At 45.3% G+C, this 27,114-nt stretch overlaps 1 protein-coding gene across 1 annotated transcript; it reads right to left on the bottom strand.

Annotated features, from left to right (window-relative positions):
* Positions 1-2,313: 2,313 nt before the first annotated feature.
* Positions 2,314-25,219, bottom strand: JPH4 (junctophilin 4). The gene is made up of 6 exons (XM_083188767.1): positions 24,700-25,219; positions 23,074-23,818; positions 22,110-22,902; positions 12,460-12,578; positions 3,556-3,947; positions 2,314-3,442 (listed from the first exon to the last, which is right to left on the bottom strand). Exons 2-6 carry the CDS (start codon positions 23,450-23,452, stop codon positions 3,362-3,364), a joined length of 1,764 nt encoding a protein of 587 aa, XP_083044893.1. The 5' UTR covers positions 23,453-23,818; positions 24,700-25,219; the 3' UTR covers positions 2,314-3,361.
* Positions 25,220-27,114: the final 1,895 nt, after the last annotated feature.

Raw genomic sequence — 27,114 nt, 5'->3', positions numbered from 1 at the left:
AAATGGACGTCACATTGATTCAGGAATCCTCGACACCCCCTTGGGGACCCGTCATATTTACTGGGGGTTGACAGCTGCAGATGGTGAGGAGCAGCTGGCCCCAGGGAAGCAGCAGAGGCCGAAGCTCCGGAGGTAGGTGCTGCCGAAACTGAGGGAGCCGCCTGAGGTGGTGACAAGGTCTGGAGGAATTGAGCCACTTGACGCTGGGTAGCCTCTACTTGTTCCAAGCGAGCCATGATGCCTTGAAGAACATCCGTCATGGAGGCCTGTGCTTCACCCGATTCCATCGGGTCAGTGCAAACTGTCACGGCTAAAGGGCTGGATGGAGTCGTGTGGTGCACAGGAACTGGAGACGGACCAGGAGGAGTAGGATTGAAACGTGCCGGTTTAATAACGGATTTCATAAATGATAAACTTCACTCAAATACTTCTTTAAGTGACAGTTGGATAACTTAAATAGAGTCCAGCACAATACTAATAACGGGCAGGTAAATCTGGAAACGTATACTTGATGAGCCAGAGTACATAGAGGAAGATCCGGAAAGAGGTTGATTTGATGATAGAAGAAATGGATCCGGATGACTGAAAGATGATGGAATGAATGAGTTGAATGAAGAAGGACAGCGGAAAGCTGAGCAGGGTAATTCTGGGACACAAGCAGGAACAAGCACTAGGTAGGACTTGCAGCATTGGTGTCAGGAGAAAACTTCCTTGTAGAAAGATGCAGGGAGCAAGGCACCAGAGTCAGGAGAGAAAGAGCCAGGATCCAGGAAACAGCTAGGAGTTGTGAATGACTCCAAAGACTCATTGCACTGACACTGAACAGCCTAGGCAGATCCCCTATATCCCCAGGGGGCGGCTGCCATTGGCTGACAGCGCAGGAAGAGGAGGGAACCTCCACTCTGGGCCAATCTGTCTCCTGCCCTCAACCAAGATGGCGACGCCGGCCTCCCCTGCTGCCATCCCTACCTGGAGCTGCCCCTACTCGCACGCCGCAGCCTGGGACCTGCACACGCTAGCCGGCGGCGGGCGCGGACGGGTGAGTACTGTACCCGCCGCGCTCCGTCGCGGCTACGTGTGACAGCCAGGTAAAACCCCTTTCACACCGCATCTCTTAACCGGGATATTACCATTTAAGTGCCGTTTTTTTACACTGGCAGACCCGTTTATGGAAACTTTCCAAATACAGGATCAAAGCCAGTGCGGTCTTCAGCAAACCCCCCCCCCCCCCACAGCGTGTTACAGTTAACAGCCCCCCCCCCCCCCAAAAGGGCTAACACCCCCCTCCCCCCCCAATGTGTTTAAGAAAGCCCCACGTGCAGCTGGTACCTCATGCCTTGCGGATCCCGGCTGTGCAGACTCCTGCTGTGTATAAAAAAAGTGACTTTCGGAAAATTGCTGCCCCCATACCAAAGACAGTTTTTTCAAACAGTCTTTCCTATGGGGCAGCCATTTTCCGAAAGTCACTTTTTTTTCTAAGCAGCAGGAGCCGACAGCCGGGATCGTAAGGCACGAGGTACCGGCACATTGGGGGGGTCCCCTCTGAGCCAGGTCCCCTCTGCGCTGGTCCCTCTGAGCCAGCGCAGTGCATATTTAACGAGCCGGCCGTGCATTACATATGCGCATATGTAATGAGTGGCTAATTAAATATGTACATATGTAATGAGTGGCTAATTACATATGCGCATATTGCTTTAATTACCAAAATGAATTAGGTCTACAGTTTAATCATTAAATACTTATCTAGAGGCTATACAAAACCCTCACCTTCTACATATTCCCAAAGGGATAAATAACAGCACAAAGACTCAATGTGGTCTAATCCAGGGTTGCCTACTTTTACAGTCTCCTCTCTGGGAGAAGCCTGGAGTGGAGACTGTCAGCAGAACTGTGGGGTTGGGGCCTGATATCTGCATAATCAAGCCCCATCCTAGTCCTGCAAATACCGTGTTGTGGTATATAAATCCAGGGAACAATGGTGAATAGGTGGGCTCGGCGGATCCTGGAGGTTTGTCAACCTTTCCGGGGTTCCGGAAGGGGGCCCGATCTCCGGGACCCTCCCGGCCAATAAGAGATGGTAGGCAACCTTGGTTTATTTACATAGATTGGAGTTCTGTTGAAGATGGGATGTTGCTCATAGTAACCAATCAGAATCTACTTCTTATTTATTTACCTTCTGGAAGACAATAGATAGAATCTGATTGGTTGCCCATAGAAACATGCCATCTTTTGTAGAACTCCCATCTTAGTAAATGTACCCCATGAATGTCAACCACAGTGATTGTTTTCAGAAATTACACCTCACAAATAACATAAAGTTTAAAGTTTTATTATTTTAACTTTAATTATATAATTTTTTGCATCTTTCAGGTTCAATCAAAGGCAAATACTGCTACAAAAATAGGAGTGAAGTGCATGCTCTGAACAGGGGGCATAAAGCATGAGGCAACAGGGGCACAAGGCAATTTAAGGAGAAAAACAGGCGACAGAATAAAGCAAGAATTCAGGCAATATGGCAGAAGGTGTAGAAGTCATAAGAGGTGAGGAAATGATAAGATGGGGAAGCACTGGATACGGATCTAATAAAAGGGATGCAGGAAAGGGGAGCGCATACAAGTGAGGCTCGGTGTGGCGGCTGCAGTAGGGATGAGTTTAGGTAGAATATTCTAATGCAATGGAAAATGAAACTTGCAAATATACTGAACAGGATCATCACATTCCTTAAAAGCATACTCAGTACAGAGAGAGTAGAGAAAGAAATAGTACATAAGGAAACAGTGGGGCATTGTAAGAGAAAGGAAGAAAGGGTAGTAATAAAACAATTGGTAGTTTTCAACAGTCATAGTCCATTGTGTTACTTTACTGGGATTGATGAATCTCCAATATTAAAGCTGGCGATACATTCAAAGATTTACGTTACCCAATTTGGTCAGTTTACAGAAAAGGCAGTGCTCTTGTGGCAGGTGTGAGCTGAATACTCATGATAAAAATGTGATCTAAGATAAAGTAAAGCGGATGGCCACATTGTTGTAGTGTGTGGTCATCAACATCTGCATTGGCTGCCCATGACTAAGGTATTCAGCCCTGCCCCTGAACAACTGGATCTTTGCAATAGGTGTGTGGTCAGTGTAAAGATGCAGTTGTTGGGGGGAAGAGCTAAACCGTCAGATTGTGACATGCGTCGCCAGCAAAAAAAGTGAGATGGGAGGGCGTGGCGGTATTAGACACAGGGAGAGAATGAGAGACAAGAGAAAGGAAGAGAGAAAAGCCCTTTTTATGTAAACATTAGGGGTAGAGAGGTAGAGAAGGACGGACAGGTAGGAGAGAGTTTGTGAGAGTGTAAAAAGGAACACTTTTCATCTCATGTCAGAAAATACGAGATGAGGAATGCGAGCGAAACATCAAGAAACAGCACGGCAGCCACCACAAGAGGGTCAGCATCCTGCAGAAGAGGAAGATTAATATCAGAGAGAGAGAAACAAGAACAGAAGATCTATATAAAGAAGAAATTTGGAAAAACGGACCACAGATACCAGATTGATGGGGAAATCTTACCATTTGCATACAAGATTTTTTGGGGGGCTCTTTTGTCCCCCCTGCATCCACAGGCTCTTCCATGCATTCTATGCTGGGTGAAGGCTCAGTAAGTCCTATTTCAGGGGTGGATTCAATGGGTCCTTGCTCCTCTGAGTGGTCAAACATATGTGTAGGTGTTCCCACCTGAGAAGGACTATCTTCTTCCTGGATGGGGGGGCATGGAGTCCCTTCTCTCAGATGGCAGCATGAGAGGCTTGGAGGTGTGTTTGGGTGGCTGGGAGGCAAGCTGTGTTCTGGGGTTTGGTCAGACAAAGGTGTCCCATCATTACAAATCTCAGTGGGACATTGCCTAAGCCACGGTATGTCACCCTCAGCAACGCGTTCTTCCTCATCCTGCACACACTGTGAACCTGACAAAATAAAGTAAGACATGTGGTTATGTGTGTAAAACAAAATCACATGAAACATTCCTTTATCATTACAAGCACAGAACAAATGAACTACATCTAATTTGATATAAAATGTTTATATTGTACCTAATAACAGGAGCAATAAAGTTACATTTTCAAAAGGTGCACCTTACTTACCAGTTGTGTCCTTTATAGTGTAAATCCTCCAATCTTTATGTGCCTGCACTAATGGTGTCACATCCCTACCTAAATGTTGGAAAACCTAGCCATTTAATAGACTAAGCTGAGGTTTCCAGCATGTATACTGTAGTATGCAGTATTGTAATAATTATGGATAAACTTATAGCCTTGCACGTGCTATGATGCTTATACACATTCAACACTGAAAATCACAAACCAAAGAAGAGTTTGGGGTTGCAGTTGGTGAGGATCCCCTATTTGAATTGTCTGGAGCTGTCACTGATTATGACACTCCTTGTACTATAATTATGAGAATTATTTTCTGGACCTCTGCATATACAGAACTCATCCTTTCTAGGAAGAAAAGGGGGAGTGAACAAGTCACTTAGTAGCACTGGCTGATTAGACAGGGGGATTCAAACCCTTTTAATCTTTATGCAGTTTTATAATGAATATCACCACCAAGTGGCGCTGCTCCTCTCAACCATGAATATGTATGGGAGACAGGCTCCAGGTAATGGCTCCACCCCAGGAAAGTCTGAGTCCACAGTGGGGTATTTGTATACCAACAGGCTGGTGACTGGCAGTGTTGTGGGGCTAGAACGGGTTCCAAAACGCGTTTCTCCGCCTTCTTCTCAGCGGCTTCCTCAGCTGACTTTCCTGGGGTGGAGCCATTACCTGGAGCCTGTCTCCCATACTTGGGAGCGAATCTTCTATTGCATTATAGCAAAAATACAGTGCTCGGATATAGGACTTGGTCGTCCACTACCTTTTACAACAGGAATCCACAGATTGATGCGGGACTGGTAAATATTGCTCATATATACACCTGATACTGCCTCTAAAAAACAGTGCAGCCATATAAGCCTAACAGCCATGCCCATGCCTTGTATGTTTTGTGTTGTATGTCTTGTATGTCCTATTTGAGTGTATAATTTAATGTGAATGCGCAATTTTTATGGTATATGACCTTTTATTAAAAGAAGGATTTTCCTATTTTTCCCAAATATTGCCTCATTTGATATTCATGGTTGAGAGGAGCAGCGCCACTTGGTGGTGATATTCATTATCCCCACACACTTCCTTGTCTTTCTAGGAAGGTTCCAACCACTTCTCCAAAACTAATACCCTGGAAAAATCTGAAAAGATAAACCTCTGTACCACAGTGAGGCTTGTACAGATGTGTGTGAGTGTAAGACAATATAATGGGAATTAGGCTGATTCAGAGGGGGTGTAGTATATTATGTTGAAAATGTTCAGGTCGACACCAAAAGGTTAACACTGAAAAGGGTTGACACGTGAAAAGGCCAACATGAGTTTTGTGCATGTTTTTTCGTGTCAGTATTGACACCTGAGCACATGGACCACCATTCTCATTCGGAGTCCACGTGGATAGGAAAGAATAAAAAAAACAACTCATGTAGACCATATTATTGACTGTTGACCTAGACATCGTCTATCAGCCACCTGGATACCTTTCAGAAGATATTACAGCCAGATTCTTGTTCAGTCTTTAATAATGTATTTAATATACTGTACTTTTGATGGGATAAGGTCCCTGGATAGACAAGCACTAGGTCAACAAGCACTAGGTCGGCACCACTAGGTTGACATGCATGAAGGTCAACATGGGGCTAGGTCGTCAGGGTTATTAGGTCGACATGGGGAAGGTCGACAGGCAGAAGGTCGACATGGGTTTTTTCACGTTTGTTTAGCTGACGTGCCGACAGGCAGTATTTCATGCCCTACCATCCGCTAGGGTGTGGCGGGAGAAATAAACAGTGTGCCGAGCGTAGCGAGGCAGCATGCCCGAATCATGGTGAGTACGAGCCATGCAAGGGGACGCGGTGCACTTTTTTAGTGTCCATGTCGACCTTTTTGACTGTCGACATTCCTCGTGTCGACCTAATGACCCTGTCTGCATAACCCCATGTTGACATTCAGTCATATTGACCTTGATGCATGTCGACCTTTTGGTGTCGACCTAATGCTTGTCTGTCCAATAATCCCATTCCCTTTTGATTTGTTTGTCCTGTTTCAATTTGTTTTATAAGCAACTTTAGATACTTTTTAAATCAATATATTCCAATGTTTTCTGTAATACTTTGTAAAAAGAGACTGATAGTACCCAATATTTTCATAGCATTTCATAGGTAAAGAACATATGGATAAAGCAGACAGTGCTATGAATGTACCGACTATCCTCACATACAGGCATATTCAACTGCGTGCTGGATTTAGGCCGCAAAAAGTTTGGCAGTGTTAGAATTTCCAATGGCAATCGAGCTCTTCCATGGGGTCACACATGCTGACAAGGGGTCACACATAGACTGGGAGTCTCACACACACTGACATGGGGTCACACATGCTGACAAGGGGTCACACATAGACTGGGAGTCTCACACACACTGACATGGGGTCACACATGCTGACAAGGGGTCACACATAGACTGGGAGTCTCATACAAACTGACATGGGGTCAAGCACACACCAGGGGGTCTCACACACACACTTACCTGTGGTCACACATGCTGACAAGGGTTCACACACAGACTGGCAGTCTCACACACACTGACATGGGATCACACATGCTGACAAGGGGTCACACAGACTGGGAGTCTCACACACACCAGGGGGTCTCTCTCTCACACACACACACACACACACTTACCTGGGGTCACACATGCTGACAAAGGGTCACACACAGACTGGGAGTCTCGCACACACTGACATGGGGTCACACACAGACTGGGAGTCTCACACACTGACATGGGGTCACACATGCTGACAAGGGGTCACACATAGACTGGGAGTCTCATACACACTGACATGGGGTCAAACACACACCAGGGGGTCTCTCACACACACACACACACACACACTTACCTCGGGTCACACACACTTACCTAGGGTCGCACATGCTGACAAGGGTTCACACACGGACTGGGAGTCTCACACACACTGACATGGGGTCACACACACACTTACCTAGGGTCACACATGCTGACAAGGGTTCACACACTGACTGGGAGTCTCACACACACTGACATGGGGTCAAACACACACCAGGGGGTCTCACACAGACACACATACACACAAACACTTACCTCGGGTCACACACACTTACCTAGGGTCACATGCTGACAAGGGTTCACACACGGACTGGGAGTCTCACACACACTGACATGGGGTCAAACACACACCAGGGGGTCTCACACACACACACACACACACACATACACTTACCTCGGGTCACACACAGACTGGGAGTCTCACACACACTGACATGGGGTCACACACACCAGGGGGTTCTCACACACACACTTACATGGGGTCACACATGCTGACAAGGGTTCACACATGGACTGGGAGTCTCACACACACTGGTATGGGGTCACACGCACCAGGGGGTCTCACACACACACTTACCCATGACAAGCAGTTTCATACACACACTGTAGAATAACATTTTCAGGGGAGGATGAGGACAGCACTGCATTTACAGTAAGTAATTATGGACTAATTAAGCTAATTGGATACTTCCAATTGCTTAATTAGTCATTAGGGGGTATCCAAGGGGTTTAAAAGCAAGTCAATACAATTTTTCCTTAACATTTAAGAGAAAATCAGACTTGCTCTGAGGCTATGAGAAAAAAGACACAGTGATTTCCATAGATATTTATACACAAATCACCATGGCTCATTTTCTCTTCTTAAACTAAATAATATACTGTATGTGCTGGGACACTATGGGCAGTACCAGACCTCCAACAGCAAGTCCAGACATACTGCCACAGTGCACCACTGCTCATATAATGGTTTGCACAGGCTGGAATGCACTAGAGACAATGGGGGTCAGGCTCAGGGCCAGCTTAATGTATGGGCTCAATGGGCAGATGCCCAAGGGCCGACCAATTCTGTGGGGCTTCGAGGTAAACATCTCTAAACACAATTTATACAAAAATGAATTGGATATGTTTCTACACATATTAATGTGACAGATATACTATATAACATATAAGAGGCCCATTTCATGTTTGGAAGCGGCTGTGTAATTCAAATTCAACCAAGGCATCTAGCGGAAATAGACACCTCTCAGGGGCATCCCTCTACTCTCTCACATCCAGTGTGCAGTAAGCTCATGTGTGTGCACTGGCATAAAAAGGTTGTATGGTCTTGCAGAAAGAGGGGGCAGCCTCACGTCCCATCCCTTGTTTTCATCACTTCGAGGGTCAGGAAAATGCTGGCTGCCTCCAGACACTATTGCTGTGTGTGCCGGACGGGGACCCGACAGTCGGGATCCCGACTGGCATTTACCCGACGTCGGGATCCCGAGTGCCAAAACACTGACAGCCGGGTTCCCGACGGCCGTCGGCTATTTTCCCTCGTGGGGGTCCACGACCCCCATAGAGGGAGAATAGAATAGGTGGCTCACGTAGCGAGCCACCGTGCCCACAGTGTGGCGAGTGCAGCGAGCCCGCAAGGGGCTTTGTTGCACTCGCCATGCTGTCTGGGTCCGGCCAGTCGGGATCCCGATGTCGGTATAATGACTGTCGGTATCCCGACTGTCGGACCCCTGTACCACACCCATTGCTGCACTGCTGGCATTGTTACAGCTGCAACAATGTTACAGTGCAGCACCCACCTCTTGCAACTAAGCAGGAGCCAACATTCAGATGTCACACCTGGGAGCGGTCCTTAACCCCCTAGTGACATCATTGACACCTGCTGCGTGCATTTGTGAGATTCCAGTGCTGGTCGTAAGATCTGATCACCAGGGTCCAGTAAGTCTGAGTCTGACAACGCAGATTTTGGACCCGTTTTCCCTACAGAGTGGAGACCATGCGCCCCCATTTTGAAGAATGGTACCGGTTGCCATGAACGCTTTGCCCTCAACCCCACAACCATCGGATTTGTATGTAAACCATTAGGTTTATGCACAAATCTGAATTAGGCCTTAAGCGTATTGCACAATGAAAGTGTGTCATATAAGAAGCAGAAGTGTTAATATCATCATATTAAGAAGTGGCCTATATACTGTAATGCTGCATGGACCCTCTTCCTGTAAAAAGCTATTTACCCTTATTTGCAGGCAATCCTGGCACTGGAGTAAATTTACTAAGATGAGCGTTCTATTAAAGATGTGATGTTGCCCATAGCAACCAATTAGATTCTATTTATTAACTTAGACGGTGCTAAATAAATAAGAACAATCTGATTGGTTGCTATAGGCAACATCCCATCTTCAATAGAACTCCCATCTAAGTAAATGTACCCCTCTGTTCCCTAAATACCTCTACAGCAAATGGTGCTATACTTTCAGTTATGATTATGTAACTTGTTTTGGGATGGTTTGGTAGGCAGCTTTGAGACTGTCCTTGGAATATTCATCTCTGCTGTTTCCATACCATTGACAGGTACAGAGTTGTGGACTGCCCAAAAGCTGATAGGAAAAAAGTAGACAAACCACAACAGCGTTGTCTCTATATCAAAATGCAGTGATAAGGATGTCCTCGTTTTATCTTCCATTCTCATCGCAATCTAAAATTATTTATTGCTGCAATATATTAGTGTCACCTGGGGAACAGACAGCCTGGAATAGTAAATTGGACTAATGTTTTGCTGGGACAATCTGTAATTGATGCATGTGCAGCATAACTAAAAGCTAATATATAATAATAAAAACACTGTAATAAAATACACTTAGAATATTTATATATACAAAATAAATTGTCCTGTAGAGAAATGTGAAGGTGTGTACACACTTGTACAATTTAGACAATATTACAATTTAGACTATGTATACAATTTAGACTATCTACAGATATAAAGATGTTTGTTATGAGGAAAGGGTGTAGAACAAGATTGATTTACAGACTATATATATATATATATAGTTAGTCAAAATCCCGGCAGTCGGAATCCAGGCGGTCGAAATACCGACGCCGGAATCCCGACCGCCGCAATTTCTCCCTCTATGGGTGTCCACGACACCCATAGAGGGGGAATAAAATAGTGTGCCGAGCCCACAAGGGGGGGGTGATCCACGCCCCCCACCCCCCTTGTCGGTATTTCGGCGTTCGGGATTCTGGCGTCTGTATTTCGACCGCCGGGATTTCATACTAAATCCCTGTTTGTAGTAGGGGCACTCACGACATTTTCAAAGATTGCAGCAGTAAATAAAGATAGCACACACAAGCAAGTGCTGGGTCAACGTTTCGGGTGTGTGCTATCTTTATTTGCTGCTGCAATCTTTGTCCCTACTACAAACGTACGGTACTTGTAACTTATCTGGGCGCCCGATTTTCTTCATCGCACCTAAAAATTGCGTCAAATCGCATCGCATACAATCAGATTGCATGCGATGCGATTTGACGCGATTTGACGTGTTTTGACGCGATTTTAATATGTGAAATGGCCCCCCAGACCCCATTTTTAATTGTATACCCACCCTGATGGCTAAATGCCCCCCATTGTTAACGCCACCCCACTATCAACGCCAACCCGAAGCGTGGCGAGCGCAGCGAGCCCGCGAGGGGCGGCGGTACGCATCCTCCGACCTTTTCATACCCCCACTATCCACGTCGGCGTGGAGTTGACTTTATATAGTGTGGCGAGCGCAGCTAGCCACCGAGCCCGAAGCGTGGCGAGCGCAGCGAGTCCCGCGAGGGGACGCGGATACCTGTGAAGCCCGCGAGGGGACAAGTATAGCTGTGAATGTATCCACGTCCCCTCGCGGGGCTCGCCACGCTTCGGGCTCGGTGGCTCGCTGCGCTCGCCACACTATATAAAATCGACTCCACGCCGACGTGGATAGTGGGGGTATGAAAAGGTCGGAGGACGCGTACCGCCGCCCCTCGCGGGCTCGCTGCGCTCGCCACGCTTTGGGTTGGCGTTCATAGTGGGGTGGCTTTAACAATGGGGGTCATTTAGCCATCAGGGTGGGTATACAATTAAAAATGGGGTCTGGGTGCCTGTACATATTAAAATCGCATCAAATCGCATCGCATGCAATACAATAGCATACAATGCAACACGATTTTCTCTTCAAGGGAATTTCAAGGGAAATCGCGTCAAATCACATCAAATCGCATGCTTAGGGTACTGGCATACAATTTCATATCGGGCGCCCAGATAAGTCACAAATACCAAACGTACATATATCTTCCTGCAAGGGATTGGCAGCACCGGACCTGTTGTTCACTACAGGAGAGTGCCGGGCATTGCTATATACAATGCATTAGTGGTAGCAGTAACATAGATGCATAAAATAGGAACTTTGAATGCTTTATACGCTTTTGCTATCTACGCGTGGTATGTACCTATGGTAAAATTACCTATTTATTGTGGACTTTATACTATCAACGAGTCCACTGGAGACTTGGGGGGGGGAATTCAATTAGCAGTGGTAATTTACTGCGGGTGAAAAAGGTTGAGGGGGCTAATTACAGTCCCTTTTTCTTGGATGGTAAAATTACCCTGTTAATCCTTGGAATCCGAGATAGAGTATGTTCCAGACCTATGCGTTAACAGGTGTGCATAACCCGCAAATGGGCCATATAATTTCTTTCTGAACCTGCTCAGACCTATTTCTATAATTATTCCTCAGTAACTATAGCCTACAGGCTGCCACCTGCTCTAATTGAGTAGCCCACTGTTTCAATTAGCCAGTGGTAAATTATTGTGGCTAATTGAATTCCCCCATTGTTACTTTTGTACTATTATTGAGCCAGTTGCAACTTCCTATTTTATGCATCTATGCTACCACTACTTTTAATGGATTGTTTGCAATTATTATTAGTCTTATTTTAGTGTTTTCATAATACATCATTACTAGCACAGATGTGTTTCCTGTTATTGTTATAATTTTGTCTTAATGAACATTTTTTTGGAATGATACATTTTATATATTTTATTTTAAATAGAGTGCAAGTGATCTCTACACAAAGGGTATATACTGTATATAGGCTAATGATCTGGCCAGAGGCAGAACTCTGGGAGGCAATGGAGTCATCTACCACCAAGCTCCTGCTCCCAAGGGGGCACCTCTACTCTGCGATTTTATGTCAGTTAATTGAAAGCATCAATATCCCTCTTTGGCTGAGTTCTGAAATATATATATATATATATATATATATATGTGTTTGATTGATTGATAGATAGATAGATAGATAGATAGATAGAAGTGGGGGGCACCAATATATATATTTGCCTCCGGGCCACTAGGATGAACTTACGCCACTGGATCTGGCTTTGCCACTGTCACATATTTTCTACATATAGCACATTTACTTTGCACTTTTACTATACATACATAAATAAATCTACTCACTTGATGCCTCCAGCAGTTCCTCGAGGTCATGGGAAAGGATCCGTGCAGCACGAGAGGCCTCCAGTGCCTGTTGAGCAGCTACAGAAGCGGAATCTGCTTGGAGACGTGCATCAGCAGCGCTGCCAGTGGATAGAGAGTGAGAGAAAGTGACACCTCATTTCACTGCTTGTCTGTAAGACACAGATGCATTTATCATGTACATTCTATAACAGGTAGATGCTGATTGGTTGCAAACTTTACACCGGGCTACTCTTTTATTGCTTGATCCATGAACCAGGGAAATACACAATATAGTGCTGGAGAAAGCACAAGAACTGTGACTATATGGTAACAGGGGTGATCCAACCAAAAAAACACCTTCATATGACTAATGTATAGGCCAGGGGTTCCCAATCTTTTTTGATTCACGGCACCCTAGAGAATCAGAATTTTTTTCACGGCACCCCTAGGTCCCAAAAAAATTAAGTAGATTGGGTTTATATGCGATTCTTAGCGGCAGTTATGTGGTAAAGGGCAGGAATTGCTTCTGTTTGTACACATTCTATGATTGGCAGCCAACAGCACTGGTTTTGCTCATAAATAATTAACCATTAATAATTTGAGTTGGTCCTTGACCACCAACCCGCGGCACCCCTGCATGTGTCCCGAGGCACCCCAGGGAGCCGCGGCACACAGTTTGGGAACCACTGGTATAGGCTGTTGCACGCCCTTCTGCAGCTACTACTACTGTATAATGAGTGTGTTATATATTTAGCTTATTTCTGTGCTTTTCAGCCATGTCTATATCATCAAGCAGCATGTTTTGGGTATACATTTACCAGATGCTATATACAAAAGGCTAAAAAGCACCAAAGGAAGCCAGTAAGCTAAAGTAACAGGGGCCTATTAGGAGTGGAGGGGCCCCACTGCAATCTCTGGGTCCCGACAGCACTAATCACTAGTAGCCTCTGGCGTTGTGTCAGGTACACACTGCTGTAATGTGTGCAGGGTGTGTGGTTTGGTTCCCCCTAGACCCAGGAGTTGGTGTGCACCACATACCCAACACACATTATGAATACACCACTATTATGTATCTAATTAAACATTACGCTAAAAAAAAAGGAAGACCTATAAATGTGGATAGTTATGAACCCTATAATTGATGCCTAGTGAGGTTTTACAGCCATTAGTCCTTTACTTGCCTTTTCAATATATAGCCCTCTGTCATAGTCAAGTGCAATTGTGACACAACTGTACATAGGGCCTGATTCAGACTTATTCACTCTGCTGCGAATTTGCAACATGAGCGATTATCAGAAGACTATGCATGTGCATGGTACGCTGTGTGCATGCACTAGTCGTCCACCCGAAGGCAGCCCACGAAGGCTACCCTTCACTGGCTGTTTGCAGGGTGACTGACACCTGCGGCCATTTGGGGGCAGTAACCATGCGTTTTCTGGGAGTGCCCCAGAAAATGCAGGCATTCACCAGCCATTGGGAGGGAGGGACGCCGACGTCATCTGTGGACATGCACATGAGACGTATTTCACTCGAGCAGGGTGGTGTGGGGACGCCTTTATCTGCTCGTCGGGCTCCGAAAACTCGCAGTCCAGAGAGCAGGTCTGAATTGGGCACAAAGACTCAGTAATTATACATGTGTAAGGGAATCTATTCCCATATCAGTGCAAGTTCAGTGTCCGTAACTTCCTGTCAGGTCCCCTGGCCTTTCCTAGTAGGATTCTAATTCAGCAGGCTTAATATTGGAAAACATTGTAACGTACACAGCAAAATGTCCAGACATAATATGGGCACATTGTAACTGGTACACAGCAAAACGTCCACTGTGTGTATTTAATATAGATAAAGGAAGAATGATTTATTATGTTGCTGTGCAGCAAGCAGACGGTTTTTCCCAGTTTCTGCCTCTACTGTAATACAGGGCTGGAAAATTGTAAGGGAATCTGGATTTTGGTTGAAATGCATTAGACCAGGGGTGTCCAAACTTTTTGCGACGAGGGCCAGATTTGGTGAAGTGTAAATGTGTGGGGGCTGACCATTCAGCAGGGGCGGATCCTGACTTTTCTTCTAGGGGGGGAGTTTTACAGTTTAACTTTGCCCCTCCCCCATCCAGCCTGACTCCTCCCCTTCTAAATCCCGACTCCTTCCTGACCCTCGACTTTCAGAACAGTTGCACACAACCAGAGGTATGCCGATTCCGCAGATTCCCCCCACAAACAGCAGTCAGTCTTCCGGTGATTAAATGTTTGCTGACACTGGGTTGCCGAGAGCTCATGTGCTGCTGCTGTCTAGCTGACACCCAGCCACGCACTGGCCGCTCCGGGCTCCCGGGAGCTTGTGCGCTGCAGTTGTCTGGCTGACACCCAGCCGGCCACTGATGTGCTGCGGCTTTCTGGCTGACACTCAGCACTCGTGTGCTGTGCAATCTTCCTAGGGGGGCGATCGCCCACTTCACCCCCCTCTGTATCCACGCCTGCCATTCAGCCTGACATTCTTTGAATCATTAACATCACATCAGAATGGTCCCCCACTCTGCCCCCATTCACTCTATGTCCCCCATTCACTGTATGTTCCCCACTCTGCACCCATTCACTCTGTCCCAGCCTGCCCCCTTCTCTTAATGTCCATCAGTGGCTCCATTCATTGTCTGTCCCCAAGCCTGACCTTCCTTCACTGTATGACTCCCATTCACTGTATGACCCCCATTCACTATGTAACCCACTCTGCCCCCATTCACTGTACAGTATGTCCCCCAGCCTGACCCTCCTTCACTGTATGTCCCCCACTCTGCCCCCTCCCTTCTCTGTATGTTTCCCAGCCCCTTGTGTGAGCCAGAGGACGGAGAGGCAAAGCAGGCACTGCAAGGACAGGAGATGCTTGGGCTCCAGCTGCTGCCCTCCTCCGCTCTGCATGTTATGGGAGCAAGCTTCCCCCTTGCTGCCCCCCTCCCCAAACACTGCTGTCACTGTGATTGTGGAGTAGGGTGATATATGATTGCAGCAGCAGGGGTAGGAAGCCAAACACATCTGACTGTGGCGGCCGGCACCTCCTCACTGCAGCAGACAGCAAGGCAAAGGCGCACTCGCCGGGGCCCCACCTTTGGTGTGCTGTGCTGTGCTTCCCACATCTGATGCTCTGCCTGCTTCCTGCAGGAGGCTGCGGGCGGCTTGAAATGACCGCACAGGCCGCAATTGGCCCCAGGGCCTGACTTTGGACATGCCTGCATTAGACAATCTAGGTCAACCATTAATTGTTGACATGCATTATATCGACATGTCAACACAAGCAAATGGTCGACACGGTAATGGTCGACATGCCATTTACAATCCACATAGACTACAATTAGGAATCCCATATGACCCAAGCACTGCATGTGAAGCGAGCCATGTGAGGACATGTGGTGCATTAATTGGGGGTCCATGTGCTCAAATCTACAAACTGAAACAAAAAAAACATGAAAAACCCATGTTTCGATTATTTCAGTGTCAACCTTGTTGCTTGTGTTAACCTTGTGATAACCTTTTCCTATAATGACCTTGTGCATGTTGACCTTTTGGGATTGACCTAGACACTGTCAACCCTATGAGCTATACCCATTGTGAGCATGGTAGGACAGGAGGACGAATCAAATTCAGTGAGTTTTGCAGCAATAAGAGTTTTATGTTATAACAATAGAGTATGGGAAGAAACCGGAGCACCTGAAGGAAACCCATGCATACACTCTAAGAACATACAAACTTCACACAGTAAGTGCCGTGGTGGGTTATGGGCCAGGATGTATGATAAGTGGTGGAGCTCTTGAAGGCGGCAGGTAGTATAAGCTTTTATGCAGGTGGTAGTGCACATTAAAATGTTGTGTTCATATTTCCTACCACCAGCACAAAGAATGCAATTCATAAGTGGTTTCAGTAAAGTGGGAGGGGGTTGGGGTCTGCAACATTTAAACTCTTGCAAAGTGTTTGTCTACACCAGGGCTATGAAATGATCACCTGGGTCCTGGTAATAAGTGAGGTGTGCACACGTGTAGTTTGCAGAGGCTTCTCCTGGTGAAGTACCATGGGAAAACCAGCCAGATCATCATGCAACATTGCAAAACCAAGTGGTGAGCATCGGGACTGCTTCATAAGTAACCTCCAGAATGTTACTTATGTGCCAGCAAAGGTGATAAATGGAGAATGCAAAGCATCATTACACAAAGCACTACTGTGACACGTTACTAACCATGCAAGGAAAAGAAAGATTGAGGTTGACATTTCTGTGCAGAAACACTAAAGCTACAATCCATATCACACACTCCCCACCTGTCCAGCTTGGAAGCCGCTTACCCTCCATCCTGATAGATACACATCTGCCCTTATCAGGACAGAGGTTTGTGGCTATGTCCCATTCTTTAGTGTCCCCCATAGAATCACTGGAGTCACAGGTTACCACAACCCCTATTACTATCAATGGGGGCTCAGAGTATGCTTCAGTTATCATGCTTGATAATGGTGTTATGTCTACCTTCCAAAGGGGGCACTGAACTAGGAGAGGCTTTACTGGATCTCATCCAGGTCAAATGTCTATCTATGTGCATGAGCAGCCAGGGTCACTGCAGTATCTTTGGTAACAGCGAATCAGAGAATTTATGCTAATGCATCATGAGTGGACTGCCCAGATCCGCTGACTGTCACAGCATCAAATGAGCATTGCGAGCATCAGGACATCCATTGAACATATGGGCCCAAATGTTGCTCAGAATGTCCACCAGAACTTACCTGCCAAGGCCAGTGAATCTGTGCTAGGGAGAAAATCTGCATATGAGCAACACTAGATTGTTAAATATGGGCGCAACTGCATTATGCATTGCTGTGATATGCCCATATACCTAATGCTTCAGCGACACCACTAACAAAATGAAGACACATTAGCATGGGTGGAAAGGCATGCTGTGATATTTGTGTAGGCACACTGCACTGTTGTCTAATTAGTAAAGTACAGATGCTGAAAACAATCAGCATAGATACACCCAAATTATCACTACTGACTTTATTACAGGGCTAAGGCGCACGTTTATCATTGAACGCATTTGCAATCTTGGCGCTATATTAGCATCAAGAATCGCATTGCCGAATGTAATCACCACAGGTAAACGGATCACCCGGCATAAGCAGGGACAGGGGCTCCGAAAAACTCCTATTTCCATCGGAGTGACCTGGGGGGGGAACCTGTAGGAACTGTAGCCCATAGGCTGCAATGGGCATTGCAGTAGCGTTCTAGATTTAGAAAATCTGGCATCATTTCATCCCCATAGAAACCTATGGGGGTGAGGCTGTCAGCGGGAATGGAGGAGTTTTTGCAAGTATGCACCAAAATTCCTACATCCTCCTACAGCGTTGCACTAAGTAAAAGCACAAATGCGCTGTTACGATTGTGATACATAGTATCAGAAATGTTGTGGAAAAGTAATGGGCATCCTGGACGGTGACCAGTAGGTGACATGCCTGCAGCCAGTGGCATAACCAGATACATGTGGGCCCCATAGCAAAAATTTGTAAGGGCCCTTATTCATCAGTTAATGCTGAAAAATGTATACAGCACATGATACTGTGATACCACTTTCACATCGCCGACACGTTTTAAAAACCGGTATTTAAAACGGTAATTAAAACGGGTCAGAGCCTTAACATTGCCGCAGATTACCGTTTTAAATACCGGTTTATACCCCTTTCACATCGCACTTTTAAAACGGTAAATTGCCGTTTTTTTTTTCCCTTTTTTAAAACGTTTAAGCCTGCACTGTGAATGCATAGCATTGTACACATTCACATTGCACAAAAAACGGCAAGGAACCGTGTAGGACTCTGCTTTTTACACGGTTCGAAATGCCAGTTAACTTTAAACAGTAAATCGGCTGTGGTGCATTCACAGTGCAGGCTTAAACGTTTTAAAAAGGGAAAAAAACGGCAATTTACCGTTTTAAAAGTGCGATGTGAAAGGGGTATGACAGGCAAAGTGGACCCCTCTCAGCTCTGGGCCCCATAGCAGCTGCAGCCCCTGCACCTATGGTAGTTACGCCCTTGCCTGCAGCCTGTCAATCGGACGGGTGACCGGAGCTACAGCGCCATCGCTGCACATGAGCAATATGATTCATGTTAGCAAAGGGGGTTATTCAGACCTGATCGCTGGGCTGCGAATTTGCAGCCTGGACGATTTTAGATGGACTACGCATGTATACGGATCATAGCGCGCATTGGGTGAGGCCATCCTGCAATAAAATGTAACAGCTTTTTTTTAAATCACAAGCTGTTCGGAAGTTGATTGACAGGAAGCTGGCATTTGGGGGTGGTAAACCAACATTTTCTGGGAGTGTCAGGGAAAACCCAGGAGTGCCCAGGCGTTTTCAGGGAAGGTGTGTGACGTCAGCTCTGGCCCGATCAATCTGTTTCTATCGCACAGGCCGAGTAGGTCCTGGATTATGCACAGACTACATACAGTAGAAAAATAATTTTATGGTGAGTGAGTTGCAAATGTATTTGCAGCTAATCGCCGATCTGCAATATGTTTGCCAGCCTTTCGTTTGTATCTTGTATCATATTTTCAAAAAACTCCACCCCACTATACGTTAGTAACTCTCATTCCAAATCTGTCTCTCTACAAGGACATTCCATCCAGAAAAGCCTATGGAGCAGCCCGAGACTTATATGTATAGGTGAATCTCTGCCCAAGTGTTTTAAAGTGCCAATAATTTAAAAAGCAAAATGACTGCCACTTTAAAACTGAATCTCACCAATGGGAGTAATCACAGACTGTTACATCTACCCCATGCCTTTTAGATTAAACATTTTTCATTCACACAGTAAAGTTGCATTTTATTAGACCATATTATAAGAAATCACTAAATGGCAAATTCTGGAGATCAGTGACCACAGTTTAAGTAGCGACGGGCAGTGGGGGCAGGGTGGCAACTGAGAGTTTGTGGGGCGGGGTGAGTGTTTTCTGTCTGCAGGCGTGTCATACATAACGTCACACGTGGCCGCTTCAACCCAAAGCATGGCCGGCCTGTGCATGGCTCTGCAGCTAGGCTGTGCGAAAGCTTCGCTATGTAGAGAAGAGCTCGCACTTTAGTGATGTACTCGCAAAATTTTTCAGGTGCATCGAGGGGAACCTGGCGTGCAGGGCGGCCTTACCCTTGACGGCCAGTCCCGTGGCAGCAGTCTGTTGGTGGCCGCCCAACACAAGCCAAGGTCACCACGCTATTGCGCAAGCTCTTCACTATACAGTGAAGCGCTTGCACATCACCGGCTGCCCCCTGGCTGCACAGCCTAAAAGGCCAGCCATGTGTTTCGGGTTGCAGCGGCTGCATGTCACATCACAAAGCCTCTGAACTCCCCAAACGGTCCTGCATTGTCCGGATCACTCAGATGCCAGCCTCATCACATTGTCGCTGCCCCCCTCGCAACTTAAATTGTGGTCGCACCAATTAGCGATTTTCAGAAATTTGCGGGACTAGTTGAATTAGCCCATATGAGAGGTCCTTTTTAGCACTTTATACATACTTGCCTACCCTCCCGGAATGGCCGGGAGGGTCCCGCAAATCGGGTCCCCCTCCCGGTCCCCCGGGAAGGGGGGCAAGTCTCCCGCATTTCCCTACAGCCCCAGCTCCCCCTCTCCCCGCGGTCTAAAAACTATGACTTTCGCGGGTCTGCGGGGAGGGGGCGGGGCTAAATGACGCAATTCGCGGCATTTCGCAGCATTTTTAGCCCCTCCCCCCACCCACGGACCCGCAAATTGAGGCTTCAGCCCGTCATTGGGGCGGGGCTTGATGACATCACCCGTGCCCCGCTCCCAAAACGAAGCCTCTACCCGCCCCCTTTCACTCCTCTCCGGGCTTCTCCCGGAAAGGAGTATGCCAAAGTCGGCAAGTATGACTTTATATCACCTGCAGGAGTAAAAATCCATAAAAGTCACTCTCTAATAACCAGACATACACTTCTTTAATGTAAATGTATGCTGTTATAATCCAGTAGTCATCTACATTTAAGATACAACAGTATTTGTGCCCTTCCCATGTCTTTTATCCAGATTTTTAGGTTCAATGCTTACTGAGTTGTGAATGCTTACAGGGGACCGTAATTGGTGATGCCCCTACCAGTCCACTGAACCATTCCACTATGTCACTCTCATTCCGACAGTTGGTAAACAGGTGAAGCTAAGAAGGCTCTTAGCTATATAACAGTGGACTACAGTGGTGGTCATTTACAATGCGCAGCTTATGGGTACTGCATCCGCAACACTTCCTGACTTTGCCTTGGCCTCACAGTCGTATCTTGAACAACAGCTCAAAAACGTAGCTACTGTATGCACACTACATATGCACAATAAGTTTAAAGTGTCAAATGTTTTTAGCAAATTCCAGTTTATCTTCATGTGCTCATGTCATGTATACTGTAGTTGGTCCATGACAGTACTAATAGAGACAGAGAGGAATGAACTCCATCACATTTAGTGCCACTGCATCATCAACCTACCTAGCTCGCCTTTTTCACTCATGCTAATATTTGGAAAGGTCTCACCAGATGTCACATCTACTGATAGCAACGAAGGTTAAAAGATGGTACTACACCAATGCATAGCAAAGAAGAAGGAATTTTATCAAACAAGTGTAAATGAGTATCCATTTTTTCCTACCAAAGTTAAGAACTACAGTTTAAACAAAGCATTAGGCAAAAATACTGTAATTATGCTTCACTTGTAAAATGTAAAAGCACATTTTCAAATACTATAATAAAACATGAGTTACAAACTAATTACAGTATCACAATGGGTAGTCTGTATTGTAATGTATCCCAAAAGACATTTATTTTGCACCAGAAAAATTATATTATTTTACTTCTGCAGTAAGGTATTTACAGCAAAGAAATAATAATTTTGTCAATTTTGCCTTCTACGGCAAGTACAATGTTGTGGTACATAGAGAAACATATTCTAAAGGAAAGGGCAGCACGGATGGTGTAATGGTTAGCATTACTGCCTCAAAGCACTGAGGTCATGGGTTCAATATCCACCATGGCCCTAACTGTGCGGAGTTTGTATATTCTCCCTGTGTTTGCGTGGGTTTACTCTGAGTACTCTGGGTTCCTCCCACAATCCAAAAATATACTGGTAGGCTAACTGGCTTCCAAAAAAATTAACCCTAGAATGTCTGTATGTGCGTGTACATGTGGTAGGGAACATAGATTGTAAGCTCCACTGGGGCAGGGACTAATGTGAATGTTCAAATATTCTCTGTAAAGCGCTGCAGAATATGTATGCGCTATATAAGAAACTGTTAATAAATAAATAAATAAATAAGGAAAGGAAACAGCACAGAGAAGGCAGCAGGTGACCATCTTTGCAGCTCATCAATAGAATGATGTACTGTATAGGCATACGTGATAACTTAGGGCTCTATGTACTAAGCCTTGGATAGAAATAAAATGGACAGAGTAAAAGTGCCAACCAATCAGCTCATAACTGCAATTTTTCAAAAACAGCCTTAACGTGACAGTTAGGAGTTGATTGGCTGGTACTATATTTTTTATCCACTTTATCTCTCTCTCCAAAGCATAGTACATAGATCCCATAATCTGTGTTGTACTGTACTGCAAATAACATGTTCCTGTCAATCTTACCTGGCCAGAGCCATCTCTTGTTTCTGCTTGGCAGTTCCCTCTGCTCTCCTTGCAGCCTCTACTGCTCTTTCCACCTTCTCCCTCCCTTTACCTCTGCGCAGTGGAAACAGACTCTTCACCTTCCCGCTGGCCAACATATTCATCTTGTACTTGCCTTCCTCTCGAGAACCATCAGGATAAGTTGTCCTACCATAACCATGTCGTCGATTCCTCAGCCATTCTCCTTCATAACAAAGTCCATTGGATCTACGGCTTACACCATGCCCACTTCGTCGGTCACCTTTCCACTCTCCAGCATAAGTCTCAGTTTCCCAGGCAGCAATTGGCAACTCAGACTCTATTTCTGCTACACTGGCACTTGATCCATCTTGACTTGCACTAGATCCCAAGGATCCCCCAGCACCCCGTGTCTCACTTCTCAAAGAGCTACGTTGGCTGTCTCGTCCACTTGATGGACCTTTGTTATCAGATCCACGATGCAGTCTGAATCCACTGAGTATGAGTGAACGAGTGAAAAAAAAGCCTCTTTTTTTTGGCTTGCCACTACTTCCAGGACCTGGGGTCTCTGATCCAACTCCTCTAACCTTCAGAACGAAACCTCCACGAGATCCAGAGGCAGGGCTTCCTGGAAGGAGTCCTGGAGTTGTGTTGGAGATGGGATCAGGGGAGTTAGGCAAAGAATTGAGAGTTGGTGTTCGAGGAGAACGAAGCAGTGCAGCTTGGTGATATGGGACACTCTGACGCACTCCGTATCCATGGCGCTTACCGGACTGCCACTGACCTTGATATGTTCCTAGAGAAGAAATGGGATGTGGACAAGATGAAGTATAAATATAACGAAAGCGACAATGAAGAATGCCATTCTTTAACAGCAAAAAATGAGAAAAGTTGATATGTTGCTTTATATTATATGTCATATGTGGTAAAAATTAAATCACGCAATAATTATCAATTAATGTCTTACCTCCATCTGAATACGTCTCTACCCCATAACCATCCTGCTGTCCATCTGTCCATAGACCTTCGTATCGTGCTCCAGACAGGCTTTCTCTCACACCAAGTTTTCCCTTTAGCCCATGAGTCCACTCTCCCCGATACAACCATCGTCCTTTGTGTTCCTCGCCTAACCCATTCCTCTTGCCTTGGTCCCAGTAACCACGATATGTGTTTCCACTGGGCCAGGTATAAACTCCCAGAGACTCAAATCCATGGTTCCATAGGCCACTGTATTCACCTTGCCTTGTTGGGCCCTTGCATACCCCATATCCATGTGCTCGACCCTCCTGCCAGTCTCCCATGTAACAGCCGCCATCTGAAAACCCAAATGTTCCTCCGCTGAACATGCAAGAGCCGGTCTCACATTTATTTCGTCCGACCCCCAGTTTGTCTAATAATTATCTGATCCACAAACCATACATCGTACTCTTCACTGGCATTCAAAAATCATAAACAAAACGGAAGTGTCAATGTCAGGGGACACAACACATGATAGTGTAGTTAGGCTGTATTGTTCAGTTATATTTTTTATGTTTTACCAAGATTTTTTTTCCCATCCAAACAGTTTCTGTGCACACAGCAAGTTGTGCTCTTAGTTCTGATCTCTTGTATGATATTTTCCTAAAATGATCACTCTTTGATCCAGGGTGAAGTTCTCTGTTTCAATCAGTCTATTAGGGGATTTTAGTTTGTACTTGTGGCTGCAAGAATACCTGCAAGAGATAACATGACAGTTACACCAAATACTATACACGGTTCAGTGAGTTTACACACACTGTTGTCAATGTAGTGAGAAGTGGGATCTACGTTTTTCATTTGTTATGGGATAACAATTTTATCTAACAGTTTACTGCTAATGTAATGCCATTTTTGCTTTTCTTGCACACATTACCTGCTACATCTTGCATTATTCATTTATATACAGTCTGACTGTAGTATTTACAAAGCAGTGTGACTATTAACAGGCTGAGATCCCAGTAAGGGACAAGAAATTATATAAGTAATACAGCAGAAACAGTTTACTATGAAAATATGAAACTATCAATAGACAAAAATAATAATCATTTGAAACAGTCTACAATTAAAACATTATATAAATCAATTAATATTAAAATCAAATAAGAACAGCAAACCAATAATAAGAACCCATATTGAGACACATTATTCTGTAAGGATGGATACATTTATCTGAAAACATTATTTCTAACAAATATACATAGGCCAGTCATGCATTATGCAAAACAATCACACATACATTGATAGCATATGAAAAGATATGTAATTATATTATTATAACCAAATGGAACATAATCACTGTGTATACATGAACACAAAACAGTGGAAGCGATACATTACACAGTGACATGAAGCTGCCGTGTAAGTGTACAAACATATACAAAATCTGTATACAGGGAAGAGGGGACGTATTTATTCCTGTGTATGAAGCCAGATAAATAGGGCATATAATATTCATACATACGGAGGGTTAACAGTAAACGAACAGTACAGAATGGAGTGTAAACAAAAACACACGGATATGTATGTCAGGCACACACATGCATCAGAATAGGCTCACACGTAGCTCCTTACTCACCCCTCGGTGCTTATAGATGCAGCTTTGAGACGGCTGAAAGGGGTGGATGATGGAGAAGGGGAGGAGGAGCTGGACGTGGAGGGGCTTCTCCTAGGGTGGAGATCAGATGTGCAAAGAAGGCGCTAGGGTGTGAGAGTGGTGGTGGGGGCATCATGGAGGAGTGAGAGTGATGGGGGCATCATGAAGTGAGAGTGATGGGGGGCATCATACAGGGACAGTGGCGGTGGGGAGCATTATCCAGTGAGAGTGATGGGGCGGTGGGTCATACAGTGAGAGGGGTGAGCCTGGGGAGTGGTGGGGACTGGGGGGCATCATGCAGTCAGAGTATTGGGGAGCATCATTGAGTAAGAGTGGTGGTGAGGGGGCATTATGGAGAACTTGGCGTCATGCTGAAAGTTACACGATTATTAGGCATCAGTGTGGTCCTGCGGGAGGGACTGAGAAGTTGTGAGATCGGGGGAGAGGTTTGGTGTGGATGGAGGACAGATGGATGAAGCGGGGGCGAGATGCATGGGAAAGTTCTTGGGTACAGTTCAGACTGGCTCTGGGGATACATGGGGGTGGGGAGTTTCCTAGGCGGCTGTAAAGATTTACCAGCTGAACACACATGATTGTACTTTGTAAATGCTGCAAACGGAACCTCTGGTGCTGGAAATAAGAGTGCAGATATATTTTGAGATTTGGGTGAGGTGTATCCCAACGATTTCCCCAGTATTCTATGTACACACGCACTACAGTGTATACAGATTTGCTCATTAGCACACAGTGCACTCAGTCTTCTTTTTCTCCCTAGCAACATTCTGCAGATGGGCCATGACTACAGTTACCATGGCAGCAGGAGGATGAGAGGCAGTCCCATGGAAACAGTTGCCATGGTGAAGAGGGCTGCAATATCCCCTGCTATAATTTTACATGCACATAAGCATGGATACAGCTAAACAGTCTCCTAAATTGTAATCAAGCATCCTAGGTTTCTGATCTATTTAGGATTTGTAAGAGAAGAGATTCACCTATTCTGTAAATCCTGGTATTATAGCTGATATGATGCCACTGAGTGAATGGACCCACTGGATATGCCTTATGTCTTTAAGGTTAATCCTTATTGATTTGCTTTAACATTATATTCTCAATTTTGTCATGATCATTTTTTTTTAATTGACCCCTTGTAGTTTTATAAATAGCCCAGTGCTTTACTACCAGTGTTTATGTTCTTCTAAATAACATTTCATGAGCCCCAGAGATGCACTCAGTGTAAGGTCTGTTTATTTCTCAAACTCCATTTTCCGGTATCATACATACCTTTTGCACAAATTAAGCAATTTACTGTACATTGGTGCAAATGCACGCATGACTTAGAGGACGGTGCACAATTTGCTTCTTATGGATTTCAGTAGTCTGCTCCGCCAGGAACTAAGGGGGTTATTCAGCATGGATCACTAATTAGATAATTCTATGTGCACAACATTTGCATTGTGCACGGGTGTACGCATATTGCGATTATATATCCGTACACATACAGTAGCACTTGCATTGCAGTCGCAGCTTGACTGACAGGTAGCCAGCTTTTTATGGGGGTGTGTTTGTAAATATGCAGACATCCTCAGATGTTTTTTGGGTTTGTTTCTGTCATCAGTGGTGACCACTTCCAGCCTGTTTCTTTAGCATATTAGTGGAAGCCTCAGACTTACTCCGATGGAAGAAAACTCTTTGATGTGTAATTTGTTGCGAATGGATCTGAGAATGCATCACTCAACATCGAATGTCTGTGCAGAACCCTGACCTTTCCATAACTGTGATAGAAACAAGCTGATTGAGGCCAGAGCAGACGTCACATACACTCCCTGAATACGCTTAGGAACACCAGCGTTTTTCTGACACGCCCAGAAAATGGCCGGGTGACACAAACAAACGGCAACTTCCTGTCAATCCACTTGAAAAATGGCTTGCATACAGTAATCACTGATTTTTTTTGGCACCGTGCATGCGTACTACGATCAGTATGCATGTGCAGTCTTTCGATTATCAGTCGCACAGCAGTGATTAGTTCTAAATAAACCCCTTTGTCTTAGTGAGAATTATGTTGCAGCCCAGTTCTGCCTACTCTGCAGCAAGTAGAAATGTGACCCATAAATGTAATGGGCCCTCTGACAAATTAAATCCTGTGCCCACCTCCCCTAGGGCCTGGTAAAGAGATGGTTGGTAATACAGCCACGATCGCAGCCTCATACAACAGTGATTTATGTAAATGCTTATCTTGCAAGTCTTCCCTTTGTGTAGGTGGCAGTATTATTTGCAAGTATATAACCAGACAGTGGAGTAGATGTATAAATATCATCATCTATAAATATATATATATAAGGGCGGAGTGAAAAAAACTGAAATTGAGAAATTCAAAATCGGCTAGTGTGGGAAAGT

Source organism: Crinia signifera, chromosome 1, assembly GCF_055691185.1.
Source record: "Crinia signifera chromosome 1, ASM5569118v1, whole genome shotgun sequence".
NCBI classification, from domain to species: domain Eukaryota; kingdom Metazoa; phylum Chordata; class Amphibia; order Anura; family Myobatrachidae; genus Crinia; species Crinia signifera.
This window is presented reverse-complemented; position numbering and strand designations above follow the sequence as displayed.

What these genes read in the sequence shown, in the direction of transcription:
- JPH4 (XM_083188767.1), bottom strand. Translation starts at nt 23,452, where the DNA reads ATGTTCAGCGGAGGAACATTTGGGTTTTCAGATGGCGGCTGTTACATG. An exon ending in GGAACTGCTGGAGGCATCAA is followed by an intron (nt 3,948 to 12,459) that starts GTGAGTAGATTT and finishes TTATTTTGTCAG; the next exon opens with GTTCACAGTGTGTGCAGGAT. An exon ending in AAAAATCTTGTATGCAAATG is followed by an intron (nt 3,443 to 3,555) that starts GTAAGATTTCCC and finishes CCTCTTCTGCAG; the next exon opens with GATGCTGACCCTCTTGTGGT.